This window comes from Centruroides sculpturatus, unplaced genomic scaffold, assembly GCF_000671375.1.
Source record: "Centruroides sculpturatus isolate CEXI.00-Female unplaced genomic scaffold, Cexi_2.0 scaffold166, whole genome shotgun sequence".
Lineage (NCBI taxonomy): Eukaryota > Metazoa > Arthropoda > Arachnida > Scorpiones > Buthidae > Centruroides > Centruroides sculpturatus.
Genome location: NW_019384423.1, coordinates 80,498 through 103,227, shown reverse-complemented (window position 1 = coordinate 103,227; position 22,730 = coordinate 80,498). Strand labels below are relative to the sequence as shown.

Below are 22,730 nucleotides of genomic sequence, written 5' to 3'. Positions count from 1 at the left end.
CTGTTCCGCGATGAAAACCAGCTTTAAGCAACGGCGTAGTCGAACGGTGTAAGTAATCCTACAATTTTTTGTTTATAGCATAGTTTATACAGATTATTCCCAAAAAATTATACGTATTTTGGAAATGTTGAGTGGAATTAGTCTAGAATCGGTTAATTTTATAGAAGAAAACCTTTCGAACAGCCTTAGTCCGTAAAGTTCCCACCTATCGGGCTGCGATTGGCTCATTCCTACAACGTAATTTTCGGTTAGCGTGGAACGTATCTAAGCGTTATAGGGGGGTCTACTGTATTACTCTTTTATAGTAATAGAAATTGAATATAAACAAAATACAGTGGTAATTAAAACATTAACCCAAGTAATATTCATATAATACTAATAAAAATATAATTGCAGCAATTTTAAGTTCTGGAATTATTTTTTTAGCATTTTATACCAAACTATGTGCCAATGTACTGTACAATACACTTGATTATTCACAAAATCCCAATGGAAAAAGTCCAATGGGTTAAGAACCAATTTAGCATCTAGGAAACTCCATTCAGAAATTTTTTATCTAAATTTCAAATTCTGACACATTCTGTGTCTCAGATCTTTCAAGGTTATTGACATTGTCACACCTCACATGCTACTAAATATATGATTGAAGTGGAATATAAGTTATGCTATGCCACTATTGATGCACATATTAAATATTACAGCGTGTTCGAATGTAAAAAATCTGCCACAGTTTTTGTTGTAGAAGACAAAACTTTTACATTATAGTATGATAAGTTTTCAACTTATACTCTTTCCTTTTATTAAACCTATAAGCCAGACATCCTATATATAAGAATACACACACTACACACAGGGTGATCTAAAAGTGTGGTTGAAAACATCCATTTAAAACAAAACTAGGACATTTAAGCCTTGACAATTAGTAAAGTTATATTAAAATTAAGCCTATCATTGGATTTTTAGTGAAATTCTCTACCAGTCTGACGTCACATGACCCTTTTCCCATTTCAAAAATATTAGAGGAGAATCCAATATGGCAATTTCAAAATGATTGCCATGTTGATGAGATGGCCTAACAAGTTTTCCCTATCTGATATAATGTGTTGAGACTATATTTCTGTCCACCAAACTGTATTTGTTTTATATGGGTGTTTCTACACTTTTTGACCACTTTATATGTTATATGCAGGTAGTTCAAAAGTGGTCCAAGTTAATATATTTTTATAACTTTTATATAAAGAACACATAGTGTATACAAGGTGTATCTACTTTGTCCGGGAACTAAATTTATAAAAAAGTTTTTGGCAGAAATGATTCAATTTAGTATTGGTCTTCTTCAAATTGCACTCCCTCCCCAATCTACACAAATTTTTGCACACTAATGGTAATTTACATATGTCCTTATAAAAGGATCTTTTTAAAATGCTGTTTAATTACAGGTATACCTTGCCTTACGTCAGTGACAATTAGTCTAGTGACAAGTAAATTTGACTTAAGTCAAATTTACTTGTCAAGTTTAGCCTAGTGACAAGTAAATTTGACAAGTGACAAGTAAATTTGACAAAAAGTAGTGACAAGTGGTTTAGCCTAGTGACAAGTAAATTTGACTTAAGTCAAATTTACTTGTCACTAGGCTAAACCACAAATAACCATTCCCATTTCTGTATTTTATTTATAAATGCATTTTTGATAATATATGGTTAATAAGAATCTATTTTAAGCTTACAAACAAATAAATTTTAGTTTTTAACATAGTACAGAAAAAAAAGTAATCTAATTTATGAATACAGGTATGGTACGTACATACTTGTAAATACACATGTTTACAATTTGGCAATGTTTACAGTACATCGCGGACTCTTTATTTGTGAATGTGGTTTGCTCTAAGACATTATAAAATATGATGATTTTGTAACATTAAATAACAAATAGTTATTAAAATTATTTTGTGATAATAAAAAATAAACTAATTTATGTTAAATTTACCAATATCGAGTGGCCCTGATGATGATGCCAAACAGTAGATAGTGGAACTACCGTGGAAAATGCCAATATTGAGCTCTTAAAGACTGCTAAATAAGACAACAACACAGTCACAGATGTTTTCATATTTCATTCTCTACGATTTATGATTACATTAACATTTCCTGTAAATGTATGTATTTTAATGTGATTTTATGCGCTATTAACACTTTTCTAGTGATATTACAACTTCAATATTTGTGGCGGACAGATATAAAGTTGAATAAAATGACTTAAACCTGACTTTTATTTTTCCATATATTTTTTTGACAAACGACTTATAATTGAGAACGACATAACTTGAGGTATACCTGTATTTTCTTATAGCTTCTTTTTTCAAAACTAATTTAATTTTTTTCCTTTTCAAAGAAAATTTTTATTTAGGGAACAGGGCCCTCCAACAGTCTGGAAAGCACAAACTGAAAACTTCATGTTCTCCAAATTAAAATTTGTTTTGAAAGGGAAACAATTTATGTAAATTTTAGAAAACCAAAAGTTGCACAGAGGTAACTAAACAGTATTCAAAAAGATCCTTTTGAGAACATTTGTAAATTACCAGAGTATGAAAAAAGTTGTATAGATCAGGGAAGAATATATTTCAAGACAGATACTACACTGAATCATTTCTGACAAAAGTTTCTTTTTATAAATTTAGTCCCTAAATGTTGTACATTCATTTTGTATATGTCAATGAAAAATATTAATCATTTACTTTCTTATGAATATTGTAATATCAAATTATTAATAATGACAAAATACATTTTCAAATAATGACTATGAATGTGCGATAAATGAATTAAAAAATATGAGCTGGCTTTTGAAAATACAATTATTGCAAAACAAATATAATAAATCAACTTTAAATAATACAGGGGGAGTGCAAAAGTAGGTATATAGTTGAGAATCTGAGAAATACAAATGCTTCGTGTTCATTATTATTATATTATTATTTTTATTATCTTTTATTAGTTCATATTATTTATTTGTGATTTAATTTGTACATATTTGTACATGTTTTTTCTTCCTATTTTCTCCCTGTATGTTTTTTTCCATAACAACAGTTGTATACCTACTTTTGCACCCCCCACTGTATATTAAATTATGTATTCTTTAGATAACCTATGAGAAATAAAACCCAATATATTCTTTTTTTCTTTTTAAAATTTATATATGTATTTCAATTAATAAATATGCAAATATCACAAAATAGTTATTTCTATAATAATCATAATAATTTTGTAATTTGATAAATTCTAGTTATAAAATTTCAAATATTGCAAAAAAATTATCTAAATTTAATTGAGTTTGTTTTACTATAAATTCCCTTTGAATAAACAAATAATTTATCTTTACCTGGTATGAGTTTAATGTACTTATGAATCTTGTCCCAATCATGATTCTTTTCAAAATGCCAATCCAGAATAAAATTACCATTATCAGTTATTACTGGACCCTAAAAAGTAATTATCAATTAAATAATCATCTGTGGAAAAATTAATAATTAAAACAATTAGTAACTTTTTTTCTTAATTTAAACATTTTCATTCAACTTAAAAATAGAATTTTAGTTCATTTGCTTTTAATACACCGGTATACAGTAGATCATCGATTATCCAAATCAATCAATGATTGAGATTGTTCAGAAAATCAATTTTTCGAATAACTGATTATGTACAAAAAAATATATTTACCTATCCCATGTTGAAATTCATTCAAATCCTGGCACATCCTTAAATACCCTCTCACGAACGTGCCAGTGCTGCCAGCTAAAACACACACTTCAACAAAAATAATATTGGAGTAGCCCAAGACATAACCAAAGATTGCAGTGCCACAGCACTAGTGGAAATTTAAATTTTCCGACTGGAAAGCTTTTGGTTAATTGATGTTTTGGTTGATCAATATTCGGATAATCAATGCTCTACTGTATTTACATGTGCAAGAGATAATATATGTATTACTTTTGATTTTTTCCATTTTTGTGTATTACCTATTTCTTTTGGTTTTAGTATTAGTATGATAATTTTGTAATTTATTTACAGTTTTAAGCTGTATGTTTTAGAACACCAGACGATGTTAAGTACAAAAGAAAAGAAAAAGAGGGAACAGAGTTTTGTCTGAAATAACAAACCTATTAAACATTAAAACTGTTAAAAATTGAATTATGACTATTTACAAAAAATTTTTTTAATTTTTCAAGTCTATCTTTCATCCTTTTAACACACCACAGAAGTAACAGTATATTGGCTTGGATGAACTTCCACAGAACACGTGATAAATTATAATAAAAAAACACACAAAGTTAAAAACAATCGAAACGCCGACCTTTTATTTGAGGATTCGGCGTCCTTAAGCATTAAAAACAATGGTTACAATTTCTGACCATAACTCCCATGTTCTTTAGCACAATATATAACTGGTTCAGGCCCTCTGGTGGCGATTTTGGGTAATCATAAAGTTCATTTGCATAACAGCATACATGATAACATGAACAACCCAGGATATTTTCAATTAAAAATTGAATTTTGACTATTTACAAAAAATTTTTTAAATTTTTCGAGTCTATCTTTCATCCTTTTAACACACCACAGAAGTAACAGTATATTGGCTTGGATGAACTTCCACAGAACACGTGATAAATTATAACGAAACACACACAAAGTTAAAAACGATCGAAACGCCGACCTTTTATTTGAGGATTCGGCGTTTTTTAACATTAAAACAATGGTTACCATTTCTGACCATAACTACCATGTTCTTTAGCACAATATATAACTGGTTCAGGCCTCCTGGTGGTGATTTTGGGTAATCATAAAGTTCATTTGCATAACAGCATACATGATAACATGAGCAACCCAGGATATTTTCAATTAAAAATTGAATTTTGACTATTTACAAAAAATTTTTTAATTTTTCGAGTCTATCTTTCATCCTTTTAACACACCACAGAAGTAACAGTATATTGGCTTGGATGAACTTCCACAGAACACGTGATAAATTATAACAAAAAACACACAAAGTTAAAAACAATCGAAACGCCGACCTTTTATTTGAGGATTCGGCGTCCTTAAGCATTAAAAACAATGGTTACAATTTCTGACCATAACTCCCATGTTCTTTAGCACAATATATAACTGGTTCAGGCCCTCTGGTGGCGATTTTGGGTAATCATAAAGTTCATTTGCATAACAGCATACATGATAACATGTTATCATGTATGCTGTTATGCTGTTATGCATGAATAACAGCATACATGATAACATGTTATCATACATGCATACATACAGCATACATGATAACATAACATTAATAACAGCATACATGATAACATGTTATCATGTATGCTGTTATTAAAACTGTTGTTTTTAATTAAACTAAACTGGTTTGTATATTCTATTAGCATTCCATAAATTTGATCTTTTAAATTATTATTAAATATGATTAGAGTTATGTNTTGCTTTTAATACACCGGTATACAGTAGACCATCGATTATCCAAATCAATCAGGGATTGAGATTGTTCAGAAAATCAATTTTTCGAATAACTGATTATGTACAAAAAAATATATTTACCTATCCCATGTTGAAATTCATTCAAATCCTGGCACATCCTTAAATACCCTCTCACAAACGTGCCAGTGCTGCCAGCTAAAACACACACTTCAACAAAAATAATATTGGAGTAGCCCAAGACATAACCAAAGATTGCAGTGCCAAAGCACTAGCGGAAATTTAAATTTTCCGACTGGAAAACTTTCGGTTAATTGATGTTTTGGTTGATCAATATTCGGATAATCAATGCTCTACTGTATTTACATGCGCAAGAGATAATATATGTATTACTTTTGATTTTTCCCATTTTTGTGTATTACCTATTTCTTTTGGTTTTAGTATTAGTATGATAATTTTGTAATTTATTTACAGTTTTAAGCTGTATGTTTTAGAACACCAGAGGATGTTAAGTACAAAAGAAAAGAAAAAGAGGGAACAGAGTTTTGTCTGAAATAACAAACCTATTAAACATTAAAACTGTTGTTTTTAATTAAACTAAACTGGTTTGTATATTCTATTAGCATTCCATAAATTTGATCTTTTAAATTATTATTAAATATGATTAGAGTTATATGTAACTTTAATAACATTTAATAAAAATAAACAATAGCTGAAAAGAAGTTCTNCTGTTATTAAAACTGTTGTTTTTAATTAAACTAAACTGGTTTGTATATTCTATTAGCATTCCATAAATTTGATCTTTTAAATTATTATTAAATATGATTAGAGTTATGTGAGATTAGCAGCGGGTCATGGGTTAATCCCACAATGACCACTTACTCTGCACGGGCTGGTAAAACCTGATCTTGGCGTCTGTTGGATGGCTAGGAGGGCAAATTGAGTGGGGAGCGCGCCGGTAAGTTGGCAGGTGCCGTTTAGACAGGAGACAGGTCAACAGAATAACAAGCATTTATTAATTTACAAAACTAGGTTACAAGAATGCTGAAGCTAAATGCTATTAAAGTACGTACAGAAATTGGCGATTACGTTCTTAGCTAGGTCGCTGCCCTAGTTTCTAGTTTCTAGTTCAGAGAGAGAGCGCTTTTATAAAATCTACCCCTAAATACCTCTAGGTGGAAGGGAGAGTTGGCGAATGTCGTCTGTATGGAAGGGTCTGGTGTCTTCTATGTCTTCTCCGACGGGATCACAGTCCTTGGCATGGAGATCAACGAACACAAGTACTATGAATACCTTCCGTGTGCGGACGCCCTGAGCTTCTAGTGATCTCTCCTTTTATATCTTTTTGTGCAAGAGCTGACACGTCATCGCCTCTTGTTGACGATGACGATGCATTCTTCACACTTAACTGTAAACTTCCTCAGTTCGTTGTTACAAACACGGTGAAATTCGATATAGTTTAAATTCCTTGGGTTTTTTCTGAAGTTAATTAACCGAAAATTTAGATGTTTAAGCGGCCCGTACAAATCCAAAAAAATCTGCGCTTCACAGTTATATGTAACTTTAATAACATTTAATAAAAATAAACAATAGCTGAAAAGAAGTTCTGTAAACAAGACATATCTACATCAACTAAAAACCAATGTGATGTAAGGAGAAGCAGAAGAAGAAAAAAATAAACACAAGTTTGGCAGAAAGCAAGTAAAGTGGAAAATTTAATCAACTCAAAGATCCCACAATGAGATAGGTTCAAGTGCATAATTCTTTTAATTTAATAATCTGGAAGAAAGATAAATGAATTTTTAACAAATTTACCACCATTTTATGTGAACTTGTTACAAAAATGTCTTGTTAATAAATAACAATATGAGCAAAGAACTAAACTTTGTTATGTGAATTATAAAATTGTATGGATGAAAAGAAAAATAATGTAGAGAAAGTTTTGAAAACATAGCTATAGCATTAATGAAATAAACATGGTTTGACAAAGCAACATTGGTGTGGATTGATGTTCCTTTTCTAAAGAAATAATTCACAACATAAAAATTACAACATAGTTCCAAAGTACAATAATAATTTACAAATACCTAAAAATATTATTTGATTAATTTAATATTTGAAAATCAACTTCAACAATCACATTCATGTTATGTATGGTTTTATGTGCTATGTTATATAAATACATTGTACATTATAAATAATCTTTTCATTTGATAAAACAAACTTATGTAAACTTATTTATTTTATTGTGTACAACCCACTTATATTTGTTAACATGAACATTTAATAAAGCCTACACTTATTAATATCAAATTCTAATTGTCTCAACTTTATATATTCAAATATCAATAAAAAGCATAAATTCTTTCTAAAGACAAGATGAAATCTTATTAACTCTTTAGAAATAATAAAATGTAGAGCTGTTTACATATTGAAATCAAAATATACATTTCTTTATTATTTAAAATTCCAATTTAATCTGTTATCCAAGGCACTCGGATGCCATTTATATGGCTAACTTTACAATCACTTAGATTTTACAAATACATGAGCTGTTCACAGCCCGGCACACGTATTTGTAAAATCTAACTGACTCGTACAACATGGAATTCATATAAAATGGATTAATCAACAGTATTATAGGGAGTTGACTATTTTGTTCATTGCTGTTTTGATAAGTCTAGAGTGAAATTGGAAAAATATATAAAAATAAGGAAGAACATCAAAAATTCAAAACAGTACTATTATTTAAATTCTTGTAATAACAGAAATTTAAAATGTAGCAGATGTTAAAATAATATATATAAATGTAAGCCTGAATTGTACAGTAATCAAACTTTAAACACCAGATTATTTAAGATGATATCTTTAGATCAAATTACTTTATATTGATAATTAATAGCTAGCCAAGGTAGAGCCTGCAATAATCTAGTAATGAAAGATTTTATTATCTTGAAAGATATTATCTTATATTATTTTACTTCTTAAAAAAGTAGTTTCCTTCAAATCAATAAACTAACATCTTATTTGTTGCTGAGGGAGTTTATTAAAAATAAACGTTTTCATCTTCATAAACTAACATCTTATTCGTTGCTGAGGGAGTTTATTAAAAACAAACGTTTTCATCTCCAGGTTAGAACATACTAGTATGTTCTAACCTGAAGATGAAAACGTTTATTTTTAATCTTCAGGTTATGTTCAGGTTAGGTTTTTTAATCTTCAGGTTATGTTCAGGTTAGAACATACTAGTATGTTCTAACCTGAACATAACCTGAAGATTAAAACAGGTTATGTTCAGGTTAGAACATACTAGTATGTTCTAACCTGAACATAACCTGAAGATTAAAACGTTTGTTTTTAATAAACTCCCTCAGCAACGAATAAGATGTTAGTTTATTGATTTGTTCATTTTGCTGACAAGGGGACCTTACAGTCTCAGAAATTCAGTTCGGGATGAGACTTCGCAGGTTAGTAGTATATCTCAAGGGTGTCCACCCAGAAGAATTGTAAAGCACACTAGCCAGAAGATTCCGAAAAAAAAAAGGCTCTAAAGTTTTAAGCGCAGCTCACATAGTGGTGGATTTTACACTATGATAGCACAGAAAAGTGGCTGATTCTGTAGCGAACTTGCTTGGCACGTGGGCAATCTAGGTTCGATCCTACCTTGGACTAACTTTTTTTTTATTTTTAATTTATTTATAATGACCTAAAAATATTATCAAATAAATCATAAGTAATTTTGTTTTATTTATGAAATGACTGTTACACCTAATTAAACTGTGAATTAAAGATAATATTTTATTTTTGAAAAGTTGAATAATTTCAAGTGCATTTTTAATGGAGGTAAATTAAAACTTTAATTACCACTATAAAAAATTTTCGGATAGGGTTTTATTTACATAAAAATTTTTACAATATTGTCTTTATTAGTCAATTTTTTATTTTACATACAAGCACCAGAATGATAATTATCATAAAAACATTGAAAACAAAACTATTTTGACATCTTGCACGATTTATAAAGGACGACTGTTTACACAATCAACCTTTTTTAAAAAATCTATTGGAAAACATACTTCGTTTACATTCATGAAAATTTCTCTTTCATCAGAAAGCCTGGAAGCATACCAGGCATACTGGATCATTTCATTAAAAATTGGGAACAACAGTTGATGATGCACTATTGATTGTATTTTTATACAGTCTTCATGGGAATTTATTTCTCTATTATTTTCAATCAGATAAGTGCAATTTTGTATATGCTTTATTAGATTTTTTACCTGTCTATAAAAATAGACATCACAAGGTTGAACAAAAATAAAAATTTTTTAAAATAAAATATCTTTAATTCACATTTTAATTAGTTGTAACAGTCATTTCATAAATAAAATAAAATTACTTATGATTTAATTGATAATATTTTTAGGTCATTAACTTTATTTAAAAGTTGTTATAATTTTTAAAGCAATTAAAATAAAAATAAAAAAAAAAGTTAGCCCAAGGTAGGGTTGAATCTAGATCACCTGCGTGGCAACTGAGTTTGCTACTGAATCAGCCATTTCGCTGTGATACCATAGTGTAAAATTTACCGATATATGAGTGTGCTTAAAACTTTAGAGCCCTTTTTCTTGGAATCTTCTGGCTAGTGTGCTTTACAATTCTTCTGGGTGGACACCCTTGAGGTTTACTACTAACCTGCGAAGTCTCATCCCGAACTGAATTTCTGAGACCATAAGGTCCCCTTGTGAGTATGCTTTTGTTCAACATAATTTCCTTCTTTAGATTTAAGATTTAAGATTCTTTAGATTAAAAGATTGAAGAAGTAATACTTCTTATAATCTTATAATTTACAAAAACCTACTGTTAGGCTACTTACAGCTTTAGCTTTAGCCATTCTTAATATTGCTGGTCCACCAAGTTTTTCTAATTTAAGCTGAATTGGAATGTATGCCATTGGGATCACTTCAATTGGAATGCCTTTTGTCCATTTATCTCCCAAATTCTTTGAATCTTTTCTGAAATAAAGCAAATTTTCATATCAATAAATAGAAATCCTTCAAAGTTAATTTTTTTTAATATGTTATCTTTCAGTATTCACAATTATAACTTTTTAAATATTCTTGATAAATAATTAATATTCCAACTTGTAAATATATTAATAATTAATTCTTCATTTGGTATGATTGAATAAAATGCTTAGTACTAATGTAATCTGCTAAATTTTATTACTAAAAATTAATTTATTATTAACAGTAAGAATTTGATATGCAGTAGATAGATTAGATGAATATTATACTGTTTTGACAAATATCATGGTTAAAATATTTAATTACATTCAAAAAATTCTAAAAAAAGTATAGAATGGAATTTAAACATATACTGCGTACATATCTTATATCTAAATGCATTTAAAACAACTACTATGTATAAATATGTATATATGTCAGTGCATTTTCTAACATGCAACTGGACATAAAATGTGTAGTGGGAATTTTAAATTGTGCAATGGATATCCCATATTTTTGCAATAATCAATTGTCCAATTTCTGGGTTTTATAAGTATTTATTTCTTTTTGTTATGTTAAAGTTAAAATATTTACCTAAATTATGCAGTGTAAATATTATTCAGTCAATGAAAAAGAGCTACGGAAGGAATGTTTGCAGGATTACCATTTGTATCACATATATACAGTAAGATATTTTTTATGCAGCCACACCATAATCATCATTTAATATTATAACCCACAACCATAGCATAACTATCATGTATCATATAGTAAATTATATCACATTCAATTTTAATTGTTAATGTTCAAATGTATTCATACTCACTTAGAGTGTATCTATAACTCTGGATCTGTTATGAAAACACCAATATTTTACTACCTTTACACAGCTTTTATTTATTTCATTTATTTATTACATTCCTTGTGTCATTAAATTTCAGCTAATTGCACACAAGAAAATTTTTATAATTTGTATATTTCATAAATGTTTATTAATATTTACACATTCAATTGTCATTACAACTGACTGTGGCTGGGCATCATTATTTTCATTATTATTTTTTCAAATAGGTTTGACTCCTTTTCAATATGAATAAACAATCACAGAAAAGAGATAATGATGAGTGTGAGTAATTATAATGTAAAAAAAGAAATGACCAAAGGGCAATGATTCTATCTCCTTATGATCATGATTTGCAAAAATGTACCAAAGTTGTTACCAATACAACCTTCTCACTATGAGTATCAAAACCAAGCACTACAGAAAAAGATGATAAACATAATAAAAATGACCACTGTAAAAATTCATATTTCAAAAACATTGAAGAAATGGAAGAATTGATGTGTGAGAATTGGAAATTTCATGTCCATATAAGAAAATGTTCAGAGAGTAGTTCTCGTATTTAAAACAACAGAAAAATGAATCATGTAAGTTCTAAGATTAACAGTCCTTGGTTGAGGTTGCATCGATTCTCAATTTGACCCATCCCACAGACCAGGTTCCAATCTTATTACACCTAGTAACAAGTAATGACCAATTGAATAGCAGGGGTGAGGGAAAAAAACCAATTGAAGTGGTTGATCTGGGACCAGAAAAACATATAAAAACTTGAGCACCAAGGACACAGAGAGCTTCTCTACTTGACTTTCTATTGTGCAGCTTCATCCTTGGTGGAAATATCCTCCCCATCCCTAACTCCGAATCAAACTCATCATCTCCCTCGCTACAGATTACCACCCAACACTGCCCCAGGGCAACCTAGTCAACCCCATCATAGCAATCAACATTCTCAGTGAAGAGAAGAGATCATTGTTAGTGGACCCTTACCTTTAACAAAAGGAAAGGACACCTGAAAAAGTATCTGAAACCAGTAACTGAAATCCCATATAGTTCATATCTTCATATGTGTCTTCATATCACATCACCATGATCCTGAAATCATGGTGATGTGATATAAAGAATGAATATACTAAGCTGTAAGTGCATGATAAACAGACCAACCGGTAAATGCTACTGTGAAGACATTATCCTGTACCATGTTAGACTGCTCTGTGGTGCTGTAAACAAGAAGTTCAATCACAATCACAATACCCAACCACACTGTATGGCAATGGTAGATGAAATACTGGAGTGAGGATATTCATTACACAAATTAAGTGACCATCAGTGACTGAGTGGATAAAACAACTGAACACTGGTAGTTGGTTGGAAAACCCAGAAAACTCCACCAGCTGGCCATGTGGAGTTTTCTGGGTTTTCTTCATGTTTATAACATCTAAATAGGGGCTATCCCATAAAATATCCTATAAAAGACCTCCCAGAAGTCATTCCCCCCTCAGCAGATCATGTGTGTTGCATTGCTGTAATCAAATAAAATCAAACCATTACATAAAGTAACCAAAATACAGAATGCTTTCCAAATTTGAATTCTGTACAACATGTAAGGAGGTGTTCTGAGAAAACTCACTGCTGAACAAAATAAGCCACCAGATTTATCAATATATTAAAAAATATATTAATTATTGAAATTTTCATTTAACTGATAATTTTCAATAATTAATAAATTTTTTAAATATATAAGAATTCTAACTCTGATTATTCTTTATAAAAATTAATAGCAATCCATATTTGAAATTTTTAATTCATTAGATCTTACCTATAATCAGCAATCACAACAAACTTTTTTGAACATGAAGCAACAATCTTTTCTTGTGTTAAACAACCTCCACCTCCTTTAATTAAAGTTAACTGAAAGTCTGCTTCATCAGCACCATCAATAACAACATCTATCTTCATACAAAATAAATGATAATTATTATTATATAATTTATTCTAGGTGAAATTAATAATAAGTTAATAATTTAGTTTGAAGACAATTGTAACTTTTTTAATCTCCACTGTTTTGCATTGAAACTCTTAGTTTTCATTTGAAACTCATTTATAACATAGTAAAAACTCAATTATAAATTTAATTTTTCACACTTATAATAAAAATACTTTCTGTACTTTCGAATAAATTTGAATTTTAAAGTATTAGTTTTATTACATAAAGAGCTTCTAATGTAATAATTTATATTAACTGTATAGCAAAATGATGCTGACTTACAAATAAAAATTAATTTAGCATTATGAATACTTTAAAGATTTTTATCAGATACCTTTTTTTTATAATATTTAATAATTATAATGATAATCATCTAAAGCAAAACTTCCCAAGTGTAAACATGATAGTTAAAATTCTGTTTGCTCTATTAATTCTATAAGTTGTAATCATTTATCATATTGATGAAATTAAAATTTGCTTATTTATGAAACTATTAACAAAAATAATGAAACAATACATAAAAGCATTAAAAATTATTTCAACCTTAAACATGTTCTACTGTAATTTCATGTTGTTGACTGTAGACTGTGCTAACAGTTACAATCTCAAAGTTTCTTCTATTAGTTCTTCTTTCATGTAAGTACACATGCTGTCTTTATAGCATTTGTACTTATGTGGATAGTAACTATATTTTATATCAATATACACTTTGAATGTCAGCATTATATTTTACAAGTGGATTTTAGTTAGTTTTTCCTTCATCTTTATAAATCAAAAATACAATCTAAACAAGACATTATAAATCTATGGAAAAACAAGTAGTTGTAGAAGCTGATGTTCCTCAAAGACAAAATTAAAAGGATGGCTCATTTGCAGAGAAAGAGAATCAGTTCCTATGATTGTTTGCAGTTTCCTCATAAATTGATTTAGTAGAGACAAATTATAAATGTGAAAGCAAAATATCTTTCTACAAAAACACATTTTATTTTCTAATTACTGTATATATTTTTTAATCCCTTAATTTTATTTTTTCAATATATTTCTTCTTTCCTATATTCACAATTTTCATATTTACTGTAATTTTGCAATGCATTATCTCTGCAAAATGGAACTTTGTATATTTTTTTTTTATTNTTTTCATTTGAAACTCATTTATAACATAGTAAAAACTCAATTATAAATTTAATTTTTCACACTTATAATAAAAATACTTTTTGTACTTTCGAATGAATTTGAATTTTAAAGTATTAGTTTTATTACATAAAGAGCTTCTAATGTAATAATTTATATTAACTGTATAGCAAAATGATGCTGACTTACAAATAAAAATTAATTTAGCATTATGAATACTTTAAAGATTTTTATCAGATACCTTTTTTTTATAATATTTAATAATTATAATGATAATCATCTAAAGCAAAACTTCCCAAGTGTAAACATGATAGTTAAAATTCTGTTTGCTCTATTAACTCTATAAGTTGTAATCATTTATCATATTGATGAAATTAAAATTTGCTTATTTATGAAACTATTAACAAAAATAATGAAACAATACATAAAAGCATTAAAAATTATTTCAACCTTAAACATGTTCTACTGTAATTTCATGTTGTTGACTGTAGACTGTGCTAACAGTTACAATCTCAAAGTTTCTTCTATTAGTTCTTCTTTCATGTAAGTACACATGCTGTCTTTATAGCATTTGTACTTATGTGGATAGTAACTATATTTTATATCAATATACACTTTGAATGTCAGCATTATATTTTACAAGTGGATTTTAGTTAGTTTTTCCTTCATCTTTATAAATCAAAAATACAATCTAAACAAGACATTATAAATCTATGGAAAAACAAGAAGTTAAAGAAGCTGATGTTCCTCAAAGACAAAATTAAAAGGATGGCTCATTTGCAGAGAAAGAGAATCAGTTCCTACGATTGTTTGCAGTTTCCTCATAAATTGATTTAGTAGAGACAAATTATAAATGTGAAAGCAAAATATCTTTCTACAAAAACACATTTTATTTTCTAATTACTGTATATATTTTTTAATCCCTTAATTTTATTTTTTCAATATATTTCTTCTTTCCTATATTCACAATTTTCATATTTACTGTAATTTTGCAATGCATTATCTCTGCAAAATGGAACTTTGTATATTTTTTTTTTTATTAATGAAATGCTAAATGATCTGAGATTGTATTTTTGGCTGATTCAACATCTAATCAACAAATAAATTGTAATATAATAGTTTTTTTTATGGTAAAATAATAAACAATATGATATTTGTGAGATTTAAATTTTTTTTCAAAGTTTAAATAAATTGAGAAACTATTTTCTACTTTTCCATGGACTACTTTCTAGTTATAATTCTATTTTAAAATGGAAACTTTAATTTTTATTAAGTATGTTTGTTAAATAAAACTTAATTTTTAATTAATGTTAAAAGAGTAAACTTTTTATAATTCTTTCAAACTCTGTCATCTGAAATTATTTTGATCATTAATATTTTAATTCAAAATTTAGTCACTATTTCCAACGAAGCAGCAAAATTAACACCAATCAGTTTAATGATTCTCCAATATATAAACAATAAAAATTATTAAAAAATTATACTTTTACCTCTGGATGCTCTTCTAAACTTGATAAATTTAGTCCATATTGTCTGATTAACATTTGGGACTGAAAAATAACAATATTGCTTACTTGAAGCATTTAAAATAAAGTATGGAAAAATATATATATCATAAAAGTATTAAAAATTTCTGGTGGCTTCAGAATTATCTGAACAGGTTAAGATATATATACAAAAAATAATTATTCTATCAGGTATTTTAAATGGAAAAGAGCAAGGTGAAAAGTATAAATTGACATTGATATTATTATTCAGCATTAAATTTTAAAAAACTTTCCAGAATTCCTTTTCTTTTTTTTTTATTAATATAACAATATAATTTCAAGAATAAAGGCTATCAAAATTTCCAAAACATTTAGTACTTAGAATATTTATTTAGTGATCTGATATTCCAAAGATAATTCTGAATAAATATTTCTATTTTAACTCTTAATACAACTAATTCACATTAATATAAATCACAAGGGGTACTGTAGTTAGTTCACTTTTATCAAAAATTCATATTAATTAATGATTTTCAGGGTGAAGGTAGTATAATTTAGGAAGTTATAACTTAATAGTCAATTAAAATTTATAAATTAATAATATTTTAAATTAATTTACTAAATAAAGTTGATTAAAATTAAATTTATTTACAAAAACAAATTAATATTTGAAATGATTTTCAAATCAAACAAAATGAGGAAGAGATGGTATTTGCTGTTTAAGTATGAAGCAATATATCAGAGTGGTTAAACAAAACAAAGCTAAAACAAATCCATGATTTTTTTTCTGTTGAAAATTGTTTGAAAAAATAGAAAATATTTTTTGGCACTGTTGTATGCACTGTATAATATTCAAACTAGCATGTGTTTGCATGGGATTGCATCTATTTAGAGGAGTGGCTGTCCTTAAACTTTAACCCCTATTTTCTGAGTACAATAGAATGATTTGCTAAAACCATATGTTTGAATTACTCTACAATCAGAGGTCAAACCCATCTTTGCTTATTAGGAGAAGAAAATCTATTCTACTCAAAATGGAACATTTATTACAGTAACACTTTTTATTGTTCACGTCAAAAAGCATAAAAAGTACTCATTGTTGAAAATAGGGTTATTTCTTGAGGCAGTGANAATTACCATACAGAGGTCAAACCCATCTTTGCTTATTAGGAGAAGAAAATCTATTCTACTCAAAATGGAACATTTATTACAGTAACACTTTTTATTGTTCACGTCAAAAAGCATAAAAAGTACTCATTGTTGGAAATAGGGTTATTTCTTGAGGCAGTGAAGATAATCTACAGTTCAATTTAACAAAGTGTGGTAAAATTTTTGTTCACTTTATTGCATGAAAATTAATGCTGTAACGACAATGTTTTGCCAAGGCAACAGTAAAATTCACTTTAACACAAGAATTTGTTAATCAGTGTTCATTTTAAGGTCAGTTGACTGTATATATAAAATAAGTTTATTACTTTTGCAAATTGACACATTTGTTGAATGACCATTTTATTTTAATCAAATTTTTCATTTAATCAAAATTCTAACTAAAACATTTACAAAAAAAGAAACACATTAAGTATTAAGTATATTAATGAGGACTTATCACACCATAATCAAAACATAATTTTCATAAATTATTTAAAACTGTATGCTCCAACTGAAGAGAGATCAAAAGACCTGAAATATACAGTACATTTTGTAGTTAGTTAAAAGAATAAAGAGGTTCTAATCTGATCACATTTTTGATTGTGGTGTGATAAGTCCTCATTAATACCCTAATTGGTAGCTATATTGAAATTAAGGAAAATATAATTAAATAATAATCAAAGGATGTAAAGCATTTTATAACAAGTAAAAATTAAGTATATTAATTCATTTAACTCATTAAATACAAAGTAATAGAATGTTTAATATTAAAAACATAATTTTTAAGTAACAAATGCACATATCTATAAGCCTTTTACCAATGCATGTTTCATCACAATATACAATAAAGTTACAAACATTTTTGAACCCTTACAGTTCTTCTTCAGGTAATGACCCCTTAACGGAATGTGCTTCGATTCAAAGTTGTTAAGAAAACAGTTTGAAAATGTTTGTAACTTTATTGTATAGTATGATGAAACGCACACCGATAAAAGGCTTAGAGATACATGCATTTGTTACAGTATTCCGGTGTAGATATTCTACCATTTTTAATTTTTAAGTATTTTCAACAATAAAAAAAATGTTACTTTCAACCAGAATTAGTTTATTTATGTTATGAAATTTGATAGCTTAAAGTTAAAAAAGTTTTACTACCTGAATGGATGTTGGAATACAAGAAATTTTTAAACCTTCTTTTTTAATCCTTTCAGCTAGAAAAATATAAAACATCAATAATAATTATAAAAAATGCATAACTTTAAAATATGTATAAAAACACTATATAAGATTTTTTTTGTATAATTTTATATCTAGAAGATTTCTGAAAGTGTTGATTTAAAATATAATGACTAAAATAAATAAACTATTACAGTAGAGCATCGTTTATCCGAATCAATTGGGGACTGGGGTTGTTCGGATAACTTATTTTTCGGATAACCGATTTTTCTCTGTTGCGTGTCGCTTTGCGTTGAATTTTCATCGATGTTAAGCCTAACGTAAACTTTTTAAAATAATAATCGTGGCTATTGTATCGTTAAAAATGATTTCTTTATGTTTTACAAACGAAATAAATACATTGAAAAATATAAAAACAAATAAAAATTATACTTTAGACCGACTGGAATTCTTTCGGATAACCAACCTTCGGATAAATAACGCTCTACTGTAATACAATTTCTAAATTTATTACAATTTGAATCATTTAAATTTACATAATTAATTCATTATTTTTGATTGAAAAGTTAGCCACATAACTAGTTTGAAACAGTTTCATTAACAATTTTGTTGTAAACAGAATTATGATTCTAAAATATATACCACATTTACTCGCATATAGGATGAGGTTTTTATTCATTTTTCACTGCTTCAAATACCTAGGTCATCCTATATATGCAAGCAAAGGATTCTTTGCGTTTTTGTAATAATTTTTGTCAACAGTGTATTCACATTTTTTACTGGATGTTCGTCCTGTGGTGTTTAAAAACAAAACTATTTTATCTGGGTCATTTGAATCATTCTTGTATATTGTCAGAAGTAAAGATGAATAGCAATAGGAAAAGCAAAGCTTCAGAATTGAATTCCAAATTGAAATCCTAAAATTGGTCCACCAGTGGCCATGTGGTTCCATTCTCTGAACACTGGGAGTTTGGTCATGAGTTCAAGCCTTGTTAGGATGGGCTGACCACGTTGAGTTTTCCAGATTTTCTCCATGTCTGTAACACACGAATAGGGTCAATTACCCTTAAAAAGACCTCTCAGAAGGCATCCCCCCAGACAGATCGCCCAAGTGTTACGTTGCCATAACATAACAAAACAAACAAACAAAATTCCAAAATCACACAGGAACCCAAACAAACAAACAAAATTCCAAAATCACACAGGAACCCAAACAAACAAATATAATTCCAAAATCACACAGGAACCATGTGATAACAGACGATTATTCAGAAATCAGAATTCGGAAAAACTCAAAAGTGTAATTGACGTAAAATGGATTTGACTGTTAAGAATTGGCAAAACAAAAGGTTCCTGATTGTCCAGCTTTACATGAACAAATTATGTTGTCGATTTTACAAGATTTTTCCTTAAAGTTTAAAAGGTTAGCAATTTTTGCGAGACAATGTTTGCATTTACGTGCATTTGATAATATTTTACTTGTGATTAAATGATTTATAATTAGAACTGTATTAATATACCTAATTTTCTTTATTTTGATCTTTAATTAACCTTGTCCTATATGCAAGATCAACTCATACAAGAGTAAATACAGTATACAGTATTACTATAAAGACCAATAAAAGTCTGTTTGGAAAGTTGTCTTAAAAAGTAATAAAAAGTTTATTTTGCCTTCAGTCATTCTTCACTTACTAGATGCTAGACACTTCCATGAATGTTTTGTTTTATAATAACTCTAACAATTTCTCAAAAACAACTGGTAACAAAATCAAAACAATTATTAACCTAGGAGACAATTTATTTGTGATGCAAAAGTAGAAACATTTTCTGATTAAAAAATAAACAAATTTATGAAAAAAATTATTTAACAATTATGAGGGCTGTTCAGAAAGTTCGTGGCCTTGCCTATATACGGCGCTGCGATCAATTTAATTTTTGGTGGGAATAATTCAGCCATCTTTTCTAGAGATACAATACCAATTTCCACTTGATTTGTCACCACAACAGCTTAGCAGATAGTCAGTGTGCACATGCTTTGTCAAAAATGGAGAAGACAGAGACTCGTGCAGTCATAAAATACCTGACGAAAAAAGGGTTGACCCCATCTCAAATCAAAGCTGACATGGATGAAGTTTTGGGAGAGAGAGTCTGCTCCTTCGTACACCACTGTGAAAAAATGGACAGCCCTTTTTAAATCTGACAGAGAGAGTGTGGAAGATGACCATCGCAGTGGACGGCCATCAACTGCTGTCACTGAAGCAAATATCAACAAAGTCCATGATTTGGTATTAGCAGATGGCCGTTTGAAAATGCGTGAGATAGCTGAGACAACAGGCATCTCTGTCGACCGAGTGCATCGCATCCTAACCGAAAATTTGGGTATGACAAAGGTCTCAGCAAGATGGGTGCCGCATCTGCTGACTGCTGAGCAAAAACGTGTTCGCACTTTGATGTCAAAAGAATGTTTAGACTTCTACCAGAGAAACCCACAAGATTACTTGCGTCGGTTTGTGACTACTGATGAAACATGGATCCATTACTACACTCCTGAAACAAAAGAACAGTCAAAGCAATGGAAACACCTCAGTTCACCACCACCAAAGAAGGCAAAGACAGTTCCATCAGCGGGGAAAGTGAAGGCCTCGCTTTTTTGGGATACTAAAGGCATCATCTTTACTGACTACCTAGAAAGAGAAAAGACCATTAATGTTGTCTATTACTGTAAACTTTTGGAAAACTGAAGAAAGAAATCAAAGAAAAGAGGCCACACTTGAAAAAAAAAGTTCTGTTCCACCACGATAATGCACCTGCACATTCCGCCAGAATCACTAAACAAAAGATAAATGAACTTCACTTCCAATTAGTTCCACATCCACTGTACTCACCTGATTTGGCCCCAGTGACTTCCACCTTTTTCCAAACCTAAAAAAATTCTTGGCTGGAAAGAGATTCCACTCAAATGACAAAGTAATCTCTGAAGTGAACGAGTATTTTGCACACCTTGACAAATGGACCTATTGTGATGGCATAAAAAAGCTAGAACATCACTGGAATAAGTGCATTGCTAACAAAGGAGACTACATTGAAAAATAAAAAAAGTTTTAACCTTATTTTGTTTGTTGTTCTATTTGAGGCTGCGAACTTTCCAAACAGCCCTTGTACAAAGCTATAGTATAACTTAAAACCATAAATGTAACAAGTACAAGTTATATTGTAACTTTGTAATTGTAACATTTACATTACTGTATATCTTAAATTTATTATCTTCAGATAATTTTTAAGATATAAATCCAAAATATTTAAGCTAAAATATATTTTTTTTAAATTAAAGTTAAATTATATCAACGCATTGCATATAAATAAAATTTAGACTAATTATTATAATTTTATAAATAATTTACAAATACATTACATTAAAATTGAGTCATTTAAAAATTTAATGTTTACCAACCTAAATGTTCAACAGCATATACTGCAGTTGTTCCACTACCAATTCCAACCACAAAATTATCCTAAAATATAAAAAGTCCTATATAAAAATCTCAAAAATTAAGTATTTTTCTAATTTAAATTTAAAATGTTTCATTAAATAACTAAAAAATTTCAATTCATGATTTCATTTTCATTTGGTCTATTTAACTTTATCAAAGAAAATCAATAAAGTATTCATATTTAGATATATTTTTTTCAGTTTAATATTTTTTAATTTCAGCATTAATTTATTGGAGGCCAAATATTTAATTACTATAAATATTCAGGGCTGTGGAGTTGGAGTCGTGGAGTTTTGGTGTTTTGGCCGGAGTCGGAGTCTTCAAAAAAACCACCGACTCCGACTCCCTTGTTACTCACCAACTTGTTATGTATATGAAACAGAGTCGAAGTCGGAGTTGGATGGTAAGGAAAAGTCGGAGTCGAAGTTGGTAGATTTTTACGCGACTCCACAGCCCTGTAAATATTAAACTTAAACATTTAATATTTATAGTAATCAATTATATTATAAACTTAAGTTAAAATTTGTCAGTCAGAACTATTTTATTTCAAAAAAGATGATTAATGCAGTCTTTAAGTTAAAATTCTATTTAAAAAGTTTGGAGAGTATTTTATTTTCCTACACCATACATGAAAATAAAGCTGAATTCTTGAACGAAATAAAGAATTTGTTCAAACAAATGAAGATAATTTTTAATTAAAATAATTTAAATAGAATTTCTATTGCAAAATGTTAATGTTTTGATAAGACTATTAATTATAATTTTGGGATGATAATTCTAAAACATATAGGCTAATTCACAATAATAAAAGTAAATACAAATGTAAATACAGTAGATCCCCCTATAAGACGGTAGATACGTTCCGTTCTTTATGAATCAATTTTGTAGGAATCATAGTTTACGGACTACGGCTGTTTGAAAGGTTTTCTTTCATAAAATTAATCGATTCTAGACTAATTCGACTCAACATTTCCAAAATACGTATATTTTTTTG

At 28.6% G+C, this 22,730-nt stretch overlaps 1 protein-coding gene and 1 pseudogene across 1 annotated transcript in view; one reads left to right on the top strand and one right to left on the bottom strand.

Annotated features, from left to right (window-relative positions):
* Window positions 1–22,730, bottom strand: part of LOC111619473 (ribose-5-phosphate isomerase-like) — a 32,044-nt gene that overhangs the window by 874 nt on the left and 8,440 nt on the right. Inside the window, exons 2-7 of the mRNA XM_023361199.1 lie at window positions 21,697–21,757; window positions 18,225–18,280; window positions 15,924–15,983; window positions 13,135–13,268; window positions 10,348–10,486; window positions 3,376–3,475 (exon numbers count right to left, since the gene is read on the bottom strand). Coding sequence (XP_023216967.1) covers window positions 3,376–3,475; window positions 10,348–10,486; window positions 13,135–13,268; window positions 15,924–15,983; window positions 18,225–18,280; window positions 21,697–21,757 — 550 coding nt within the window. The remainder of the gene's footprint in view (window positions 1–3,375; window positions 3,476–10,347; window positions 10,487–13,134; window positions 13,269–15,923; window positions 15,984–18,224; window positions 18,281–21,696; window positions 21,758–22,730) is intronic.
* LOC111619474 lies at window positions 19,465–21,042 on the top strand (annotated as a pseudogene).